Source organism: Oncorhynchus gorbuscha, linkage group LG05 (assembly GCF_021184085.1).
Source record: "Oncorhynchus gorbuscha isolate QuinsamMale2020 ecotype Even-year linkage group LG05, OgorEven_v1.0, whole genome shotgun sequence".
Classification (NCBI taxonomy): domain Eukaryota; kingdom Metazoa; phylum Chordata; class Actinopteri; order Salmoniformes; family Salmonidae; genus Oncorhynchus; species Oncorhynchus gorbuscha.
In genome coordinates this window covers 87,537,243-87,547,925 of record NC_060177.1, presented here as the reverse complement: position 1 = coordinate 87,547,925, position 10,683 = coordinate 87,537,243, and the positions used below count along the sequence as shown (strand labels likewise).

General features: G+C 45.3%; 1 protein-coding gene across 1 annotated transcript; it reads right to left on the bottom strand.

Moving 5' to 3' along the window:
* Nucleotides 1-925: 925 nt before the first annotated feature.
* On the bottom strand, nt 926-10,178 carry marveld2b (MARVEL domain containing 2b). The gene is given in 8 exon segments (XM_046351449.1): nt 926-1,821; nt 2,406-2,456; nt 3,156-3,327; nt 5,411-5,589; nt 5,899-5,934; nt 6,048-6,493; nt 6,496-7,321; nt 9,627-10,178. Coding segments are annotated over 8 exon segments (1,845 nt in total). The 5' UTR covers nt 9,642-10,178; the 3' UTR covers nt 926-1,701.
* Nucleotides 10,179-10,683: the final 505 nt, after the last annotated feature.

Sequence of the window (10,683 nt, the reverse complement as noted above, 5' to 3'; positions counted from 1 at the left end):
TTTTGACCATAGCATGGGTTGGTCACTTCCATAGCAATATATTGAATTGGAATCACCAAAAATGGCTTCATTAACTGCCAGTCGTATCCACTTATTGTTGAATTTGCCTGGTGTTCTATTATTTCAGCTCTTTCATTGTATTCAGAGTAATGTCCCTGTTTTTAATTACTTTTTTTTCTTATCCGTATTTTTTTTTAAACTGCATTGTTGGTTAGGGGCTCGTAAGTTAGCATTTCCCTCTAAGGTTTACACCTGTTGTATTTGGCGCATGTGACTAATACAATTTGATTTGTATTGATGTGTAATATTGTTACTGTTGCAATAAAATAAAACATATTATTAAAAATAACTTCCTGTTCCTATGCTAGGTTGAAGATAACCTTGGTTGGTTAAGTCACGAGGGTTCTAATATCCCAGAACTCTTTGCATAAATAAGGACAAATTCTAAACTAAGGCACCTGATATGCTATTTAGCAACAGCGCTGGTTCGATTAATCTGTTAATTTTCAAAAGCTTCCAGCATGGAATCGTAACTTGCCTGAGTATTTTCAACCTATAAAGGCCTATGGTGTGTGTGTGTGTGTGTAAGATGACACCTTGGTGGGAGTTGCAGTGGAGCCAGAACTCTACACCATTGATTTGAATAGGGGACTGTGATGCCCAACCCCCTCTCCCCTTAAGTGTCCATCATGACCAAACCAGTCCTCCAGGCTTCAACGTGACCAACAACAGCCATGTCATGAGGACTAGGCAAGATTCCACACCAACAGGAAGTGTGTGTGTGTGAGAGAGTGAGAGAGAGAGAGAGAGAGATTGTTTAGGCAAGATTCCCTTTTGTAACAGACACTGACTGTTAGAAAAAGGATCCAATCCCCAGTATTCTCTGACATTTCTACTAGGGGGGGAAAAAGGCATCATAGTTTTGAGGATCTTTATCAAACTGTGCTGAAATCAAACTTTCCAGACTTTCCTTCAATTATCAAGAAATGACAAGTACATCGGTAAGCAAGTCGAAACAGAAATATATGATAGCGGATAACGTTTCTACACATAAATGTACAAAATATACCAGAAAGGCCACGTGCTCCAAATAAACCACCTGGATTGACATCAGTGTACAACATTGGAATGTGTTCATGTACACCCAGAAGCTGCAAAAATAGTTTTTGAAAAACACAAGTCAACAACGACATATAAAACATTGGAGATGCTTTGTCACTTAATTTACAAAAATATTGCGGAAAAGTCTGTTGAGGAAAACATAACAGATTTGTTAAGATTCATACTGTTAACAATATCTAGAGTTTACAAAATGGTACAAGAGAGATAAATAATTATACACAACAAAGAATGACATCTGCCCACATGGTCATATTGATGTTGGGGTACTGTGTAGAGACTGATCTGTCCTTCGGGGTTGGGCAGTGGCAACCAACTTACAATTATGGCAGTGAACAAAAATATCACAGACATCAATAAAAAACAAAATGCATCAGATAAGAAAACATGTAGATTATAAAACCAGCCTCAATATCAATTTTTGTGGCACTAAAATCGTTATATGATTTGACCCATGACACATCCACATAATGCATATAACTGGCAAGGAATGGCATCCAACATAATGTAGTGGAGGGTAAACTTCAGCATTCGGGCTTGACCTGGCTCAGTTAAGCTGCACAGTTCAGAGTGTGTGTTCGTCTAGTTGAATCCGTCGTTCCAGTCCATGACCTTGTTGTATTCGTTGATCTTCTGTTTGATGTGGGACAGTTTGTTCTTCAGGTACTCACACCTCTCCCTCTTCTCAAGGAACGTAGGATCCTGACAACAAGAGAGAGAAGTTAACATTTGTTTGTTCATTTACTGTCGCCATCGCTCTCTTTCACCATCTGCCCCCCCCCCCCCCACACACACACACCTACACCTGTGGCAACAAGTCCCATATCCCATCTTGTCATTTCATAAAGTAATAAATGGTGGAACCGAAAGCCATCAGATAAGGGCATAGTTGCATTTGATGCATCTAGCAAATGTCCTCGTCTGCAGTGTGAATGTAGAAAGAACAAAGATAAACGTTTCGAACAGGTGTGAAGAGTGAGGAGAGAGGAGCGAGGAGCGAAGAGTGAAGAGAGGAGTGAGGAGTGAGGAGCGAATAGGAAGTGCTCTGATCTACTGTCAGTCCGTCACACATCATTGGTTTACCTGAAAGGGAAACTACCTGAAACTGTGTGAAACTCCCCGTCTACACAAACCGGTTCTACAGATCAGCTTCTACTGGGCATCGTCCATAAACATATTACTGAAACCTAAAACTACTCTACAGGTCATCATTAAAGCTCAGGACATGGAGTGGGTCCCCTACTTATGTACATTTTCTATTAAAACAAGACTCAAAAATCACTTACCGCTTTCTTTCTCTGGTACTCCAATACTATGGTATTGATGCGTTCCTTCTCCTGAAAGAAGATCTTTAACTTTGAACAAGGAATTGGTAAAAAGCACTACAATGACATGAATGGACATGAGGCTATAATTTATGGGAGCTTTATGTTTTTTTAAATATATTTTTACCCCCTTTTTCTCCCCAATTTCGTGGTATCCAATTGTTAGTAGTTACTATCTTGTCTCATCGCTACAACTCCCATACGGGCTCGGGAGAGACGAAGGTTGAAAGTCATGCGTCCTCCGATACACAACCCAACCAGGCCGCACTGCTTCTTAACACAGCGCGCATCCAACCTGGAAGCCAGCTGCACCAATGTGTTGGAGGAAACACTGTGCACCTGGCAACCTTGGTTAGCGCGCACTGCGCCCGGCCCGCCACAGGAGTCTCTGGTGCGCGATGAGACAAGGATATGCCGACCGGCCAAACCCTCCCTAACCCGGACGACAATTGTGTGTCGCCCCACGGACCTCCCGGTCGCGGCCGGTTACGACAGAGCCTGGGTGCGAACCCAGAGTCTCTGCAGTACAGCGCCCTTAACCACTGCGCCACCCGGGAGGCCCAGGGAGCTTTATGTTTGTGTGTGTGTGTGTGTGTGTGTGTGTGTGTGTGTGTGTGTGTGTGTGTGTGTGTGTGTGTGTGTGTGTGTGTGTGTGTGTGTGTGTGTGTAGTCTACGTGCTTGTGTATTTCTCTCTCTCTTGGTCTCAGTACCAGTTGACTGGAGGGCCGTGGAGGCAGGTTCCTCATCAGTTCGTCCATCTCGTCAAACTTCTTGGCCATGACCTGGACCTCAGCATGCAGCTCTTTGTACTCAGCATACTGGTCCTTAAACACAGCCTTGTACTGGTCCCTCTCCTCCTCCGTACGGATTGTCGGGTACTTCCTGTTCACACAACAAATACAAAGCAGAGGTCATCAACAAGCATCTCAAATAGTCTAAAATGACTCGTCCTACACAAACACAGGGTTGGTTTTTTAAGGCCTTTATATGTAGACACAAATGTCTTCCACCTGGGCAACCAGGTGTGTGTGAACTCTCTTGCCCATTAATGACATTAACGGATCAATTAAGAGAGATCGAAAAAGCAGGACTGAGTGTGGCCCTCGTGAGTTGGAGTTCTGCGCCGTATGACCGTGGAGAGATAAGTCTAGTAGGAAGCAGACTGTGACAGTCAGCTAGCCTTTGGTACTTAAGGTCCGTTTGATTTTATTTAACCTTGATACACTGCTCAAATAAATAAAGGGAACACTTAAAACAACACAATGTAACTCCAAGTCTATCACACTTCTGTGAAATCAAACTGTCCACTTAGGAAGCATCACTGATTGACAATACATTTCACATGCTGTTGTGCAAATGGAATAGACAACAGGTGGAAATTATAGGCAATTAGCAAGACACCCCCAATAAAGGAGTGGTTCTGCAGGTGGTGACCACAGACCACTTCTCAGTTCCTATGCTTCCTGGCTCATGTTTTGGTCACTTTTTAATGCTGGCGGTGCTTTCACTCTAGTGGTAGCATGAGACGGAGTCTACAACCCACACAAGTGGCTCAGGTAGTGCAGCTGTGGCAAGATTTGCTGTGTCTGTCAGCGTAGTGTCCAGAGCTTGGAGGCTCTACCAGAAGACAGGCCAGTACATCAGGAGACATGGAGGAGGCCAACAACCCAGCAGCAGGACCACTACCTCCGCCTTTGTGCAAGGAGGAGTAGGAGGAGCACTGCCAGAGCCCTGCAAAATGAGCTCCAGCAGGCCACAAATGTGCATGTGTCTGCTCAAACGGTCAGAAACAGACTCCATGAGGGTGGTATGAGGTCCCGACGTCCACAGGTGGGGGTTGTGCTTACAGCCCAACACCGTGCAGGACGTTTGGCATTTGCCAGAGAACACCAAGATTGGCAAATTCGCCACTGGGGCCCTGTGCTCTTCACAGATGAAAGCAGGTTCACACTGAGCACATGTGACAGACGTGACAGAGTCTGGAGACGCCGTGAAGAATGGTCTGCTGCCTGCAACATCCTCCAGCATGACCGGTTTGGCTGTGGGTCAGTCATGGTGTGGCATTTCTTTGGGGGACCGCACAGCCCTCCATGTGCTCGCCAGAGGTAGCCAGACTGCCATTAGGTACAGAGATGAGATCCTCAGACCCCTTGTGAGACCATATGCTGGTGCGGTTGGCCCTGGGTTCCTCCTAATGCAAGACAATGCTAGACCTCATGTGGCTGGAGTGTGTTAGCAGTTCCTGCAAGAGGAAGGCATTGATGCTATGGACTGACCCGTCCGTTCCCCAGACCTGAATCCAATTGAGCACATCTGGGACATCAAGTCTTGCTCCATGCCACGTTGCACCACAGACTGTCCAGGAGTTGGCAGATGCTTTAGTCCAGGTCTGGGAGGAGATCCCTCAGGAGACCATTCGCCACCTCATCAGGAGCATGCCCAGGGGTTGTAGGGAGGTCATACAGGCACGTGGAGGCCACACACACTACTGAGCCTCATTTTTACTTGTTTTAAGGACATTACATCAAAGTTGGATCAGCCTGTAGTGTGGTTTTCCACTTTAATTTTGAGTGTGACTCCAAATCCAGACCGCCATAGGTTGATAAATTTGATTTCCATTGATCATTTTTGCGTGATTTTTGTTGTCAGCACATTCAACTATATGAAGAAAAAAGTATTTAATAAGAATATTTCATTCATTCAGATCTAGGATGTGTTATTTTAGTGTTCCCTTTATTTTTGTTGAGCAGTGTGTAATATATATATATATATGCAGGGAATTTGAGACCAAAGTCTCTTTTTCTTCACAAAATAATTAAGCAAATACAAAGTACATAATAAGGAGGCAGTGATTCAAATGACAACGAACAAAGGCAGGAGCATGATACACAACAACACAAACGATTAAAAACTCCATCTGTCAGAGAACAGGTCAACTAAAGTTAGATGGGTGGTCAGTACTCACGCCACGTAGTCTGCGATGATTACAGGTTTGGGGATGTGTCCTGAGGGGATGTGTCCTCGGAGGATCTCTGGCTCCAACATCAGAGGGGCGGCTGGAGAGGCAACATGGCCGTCCAACACCTCCGGGATAGTCTGGAGGGTGGGGAGAGGGGTCTGCGCTGAGGTCCTGGAACCGCCCAGCTGGGAAAGGATGGGGATCGGCGGTATGATTACTATGTCGTCAGCAAGGTTAAGGTCAATTCCATTTTAATTCATGTCAATTCAGAAAGTAAACCAAATTCCAATTCCAAATGTTCAAGAGGAAAGTCAGTGTGTCAGTGTGCTTCCTGAATTAACTGGAATTTAACATGGTTGTCAGTATGTATACTCAGCGTAATGGAATGAAGAATGTGACATTTGCGCCTTGGTTGTGAAAAAAAAAGAAGAGCTTTACAAATTAAATGAATAAATATGAATTAAAGTTTTCTACTAGTGTACTAAGAGACTTACAGCAGATATTGGCAGGGAAGATCCAATGGTTTTCATCTGAGAACAAAGAAGACCAATGGGAAAGGATGAGGCAAAGGATTTGTCATGGAAAACAAAACAATTGCAGCCCAAAAGGACAACTGTGTGTGTGTGTCTAACCCCGCCCTCACCTCCTGCGCTAACCCCTCCCTCCTCAGCCTCGCCGCCTCGTGCCGCCACAGCTTCAGACACACACCGGCGCCCACAAAATATATCATCATGTTGACGAACAGAAAAATAATGGCGGCGGTCTGGCCGGCCTCTGTGCGACAGAAGGCTCCATTGACTCCGTTGTTGAAGACAGGGATGTAACAGAGGCCTCCTCTGGTTGTGTCCCTGACGTACATGACCGCTGCTACCATGTAGAGAAACCCAAGGGCCAGGTTAATTACACACTCAGTCATCGGCCACCAAGACGAGTCTAGGAGGATGGTACGGTAGTACATGGTCATCCCCAGGACTAGCATAATGACCGTTACTATCCAGGCCAGGCCAGCCACTACCAAGATGAAGGGGGTTTTGGGTCCGTCATAGCTGAACGATCCGCTGCCTCCGTATGCTGCTGCACCGCCCCCTAACCCCCAAACAACTGTGGCTGGGAGTAGCCGAACATATTGAACCACTCGTTGTCCTTGTGCACATATGCACACGCACAGGCAAAGACGACAGCGCCCAAAAGGAGCTCGACGCAGCCCAGGATGCGCAGTAACCCCGCCCAGGACTTCATATAGGCGTAGCGCTGGTGGTAATCCTCCACCCGCTCGCTGTAGGTCTTGGCTGAGCGGAATGTGACACCTGAGACAGACTCGAATGCATCAGTTCCTAGCAACATGGCGTCACGTTCTTTTCTGGAGTTGTAGCTTCCACCAGAGCCTCCGTACGGATCCAGGTAGGAGCCAGGGAGGGAGGGAGAGGGGGGAGGGGAGCAGGGGACACCTCTAGTGGTTCCTGGTTTGAGGTCGTCTTTTTCCGTCAGCGGCGGGGAGGGGGGTAAGGAGAAGGGCTTGTTGCTGCTACCACGGACACTGTTGCCGCGGAAGAAGTTCTTGAAGGAGTCAGGAATGAAGCGGCGGACGGGTTTGATGTCCATGGCCGCACTGTCGTTGTCAAGGCGCTCCGAGGCACCGTCGCTAGGGGGGTAGAAGTCAGGGCCCACGGGGGGCTGGTCTGGGAGGGGAGGGGGGGGCAGGGGGTCGGAGCTCACAGCCAGGTCTGCCCCCCTGAAACCCCCAAGGGAGCGGGGAGGAGGAGGGAGGTCCTGGTCCCTCCATAAGGAGCCCACTGGGACCTGGTCGTAGTGAGGTTCTGCATCCTGGACAATGTTGAAACGGCCAGAGGAACCTCCTCTAGCAGACATGGGGACGCACTGGTCTCTGCCCTCGTACAGACACAGAGAGGAGAGAGGCTGTGGTTAGAAAATGCAGGACAATATTGCCAAAGGATGAGCTGCTTGATAGTCTCAAATCTATGCAGTATACTTTGTTTGACCTCTAAACTACCTTTACAAAAGCATAACAGGACAAAGATTGTTAAACTCAAGACATGAGACATGATCTGGATTACTATTACAATGTGTGTGTGTGTGTGTGTGTGTGTGTGTGTGTGTGTGTGTGTGTGTGTGTGTGTGTGTGTGTGTGTGTGTGTGTGTGTGTGTGTGTGTGTGTGTTATTGATATGTATAATTATTGTTACTTTCAGATTTTTTTTATGCATTATTCTTTTTTAGTTTAGTAAATATTTTCTCAACTTTTTCTTGAACTGCATTGTTGGTTACGGTTTTGTAAGTAAACATTTCACGTTAAGGTCTACCTGTTGTATTTGGAGCATGTGAAAATCAGATTTGATTTGTGTGTGGGGGTGGGGGGGACAGTAGTTGCATGCAAACGGGCACTGTCTTCTATCAGGGGCTTCCTGGTTATTGGCAATGCCAGATATCTGGGGGGGTAACAATAGAACACAAAGAACCTACCCAGATTCACCTAAACCTCATGTGTATTACTGGAAAGCAATACATTTTCAGTGAGTGGACTTTCTTGGTGGTTAAATCAATAAAAATGTAAATAACAGGTCTGTCTGTCTCCCACAAACAAAACAATGTGGGGAAAATTTGGTAACAAGTTTATAGTTTTCTATAGCATGTCAAGTAAAACTCCCATTACCAGAGGACCACAATATCAACATCTCTTCACAATTTTGGCATTGTTGTATCTTGCATCAATAGTAACATCGCAAAAATAGTTGGAATAATACCTCTTTTACACAGTCACCGGGCCAGATTCACATGGCCTTGCTGTTCAGTATGAATATGTTTATATGGCTCGGATTTCCTCTCTGGCTGTGTCACCTGGAATGAGGACAAACAGGCGACAGACAGTCAGTTACACTGAGGGAGTTTGTTTATCTGGCCCGGGTTACCCCGGTGGAAGAAGTTTGAACCAGGAGAAAAGTGACGCCAGGCTGCCTCCCGACGTGAGCCAAGTGCCTGCTCTCTCTCGTTGATGGCGAAATCGGATGAAAACAAACGTGTCAGAATTAAGTATGTGGAGAGTGATCAGTAGGATTACGTGTTTTTCACATTCAGATGTGATTGCTTTTGATAAAAACGCAATTGACAACTAGTTTAAAAATTCTAAAAATGTATTTTATGGAAAAGGTATGCATGTTTCTGGATGATGCGCCATGCTGCCTTGTTGACAACATGACCGTTTGATTTGAGAAGGGCGCTCCTCCCTCCCCGATTTTGCCCAATAACGTGACTGGCCATTGCCCAGTTCATCCCGGGCCCGCGTAATACAACTCCCTCAATGACCTACATGCATCAAATCAAATATCTTACTTGTCACGTGCTCGGGAATATAACAGGTGTGGACCTTACCGTGAAATGCTTACTTACAAGCCCTAACCAACAATGCCGTTTAAAAAAAATACAGTTAAGAAAATATTTGCTAAATACACTAAAGTAAATAAGAAAAAAAAGTAACTACATAACGAGGCTATATACAGGGGGTACCGGTACCGAGTCAATGTGCAGGCTATATACAGGGGGTACCGGTACCGAGTCAATGTGCAGGGGTACTAATTAGTCGAGGTAATTTGTACATGTAGGTTGGGGTAAAGCGGGAGCAAGGTTGTGTACTGAACATCTACAGTATATCCTACATACTTTAATAGCTGTACTTTAGGTTTGCAAAAAGCCTCAATCTGATGACCTTATTTGTTCTGACCAAACATAGCAATTTTAAGAGAGACTGTAGCAGCCGGTTACAACTCCATTACAACTTGGACGTTAGGTGTGCATCTTTGTCGACATAAAAAAAAAAAATCTAAACCACATGACAAGGCTACATCAAATCTGAACTAAAACTCGTGTCCACAATTTCATTTTGACATGCAGTCCACCACATGGCGAATAGGAGCTTCGGGAACATTCTACAAACACTTATTATTATTATTATTATTGGCCTAACCTCTGAGTACAGAACTACTGATCTTTCACGGCATTATCTATGTTTTTATTAATATTAACCTGATTTGTAACATTACCAGGTTGCTGTCCAGACAGTTTACCATCCCCATGAAATTGCTACTTGCATCATCACATATAACCTACATAAAACTGATAAGCACATATTAAAACATCTGTAATATCTATTCCTAAATGTGACAACTCAGTTGACGTTTTATTATGAAATGTATTTGAATTTCGCTTACCTGCCGATAATACATTCACCTGTTTCTTCCGTTCATTAATTTCCGCAGAACGTAGGAGCTGGACCATGTGACCAACCAGTCCCTGTGCGTGACATAGCCGTCTGACAAGAACAACACCTGGGCTGTCCGGTCGAACCAGGGGTGTATTCATTACGCCAATTCTTTTGCAAAACGTTCGTCTGTTGCGAAACTGTTTAAGGCCTACTCCAAACGGAAAACATTTTGCAACGAAAACGAGTTTCTATTGGACAAATTTAGGTAGGTCGCTCACAGTTTCGTTTGCTTCTTAAACGATAAACGACCTGTTGCAAGACGCAATGCATACAACCCAGACTTAACTGGGCTGAAAAAACGTAATGCAACGTTCAATTAAACGGAAACGGCTCGTTTCTAAGCGATTAGTTAAAAAACGGGGAGGGGTTTGGTTGCGGTTTGGGGAAACGTGCCGTCCAGTACAAAGCCCTTACGCAACGTAGCAGATGTTCAATCGAACTTAACGCACCCCTGATGCGGTGGGTGTAACTGGCGCTCTCTTAAAAAGGGGATCGAAACCAGTGATATGATCTGAAACCCCCCTTGGCCCTTTTGACTACTAATTGCTACTTTTTCTGCCGTTACTCTAATTTGCATTTTACTCTTTTTTTTTGCAGACGAGACTTGCTCCTCCAGCTGGCTATTTCCGTGATATGCAGCACATCAAGAGAAATAAAAGCGCAGTTTAGTTGATTGCCTGTAGCAGGGGTGTGAAACATACGCCAGGGGGTCCCTCTGACCTTCTCCAATGGATGAGGAGTCGAGAAGAGGTGGTGAGGAGTATGCAATTGAGATTATCCCTGGGTAGAAATTATAAATGGACCAACATTCATCAGCTCGCTAATAAATCACAGAAATGAAAGCTCAACAGTCAGGGAACCAAAACGTTTTGATGGGGAGGAAATATAACCAATCCGGACCTCGTCCGAGACAGACTGCAGCTTCCAGGGCAAAACGAGTTAAACACCCCTGGCCTTTAGACACCCTGGCCTTTAGACACCCCTGGCCTTTAGACACCCCTGGC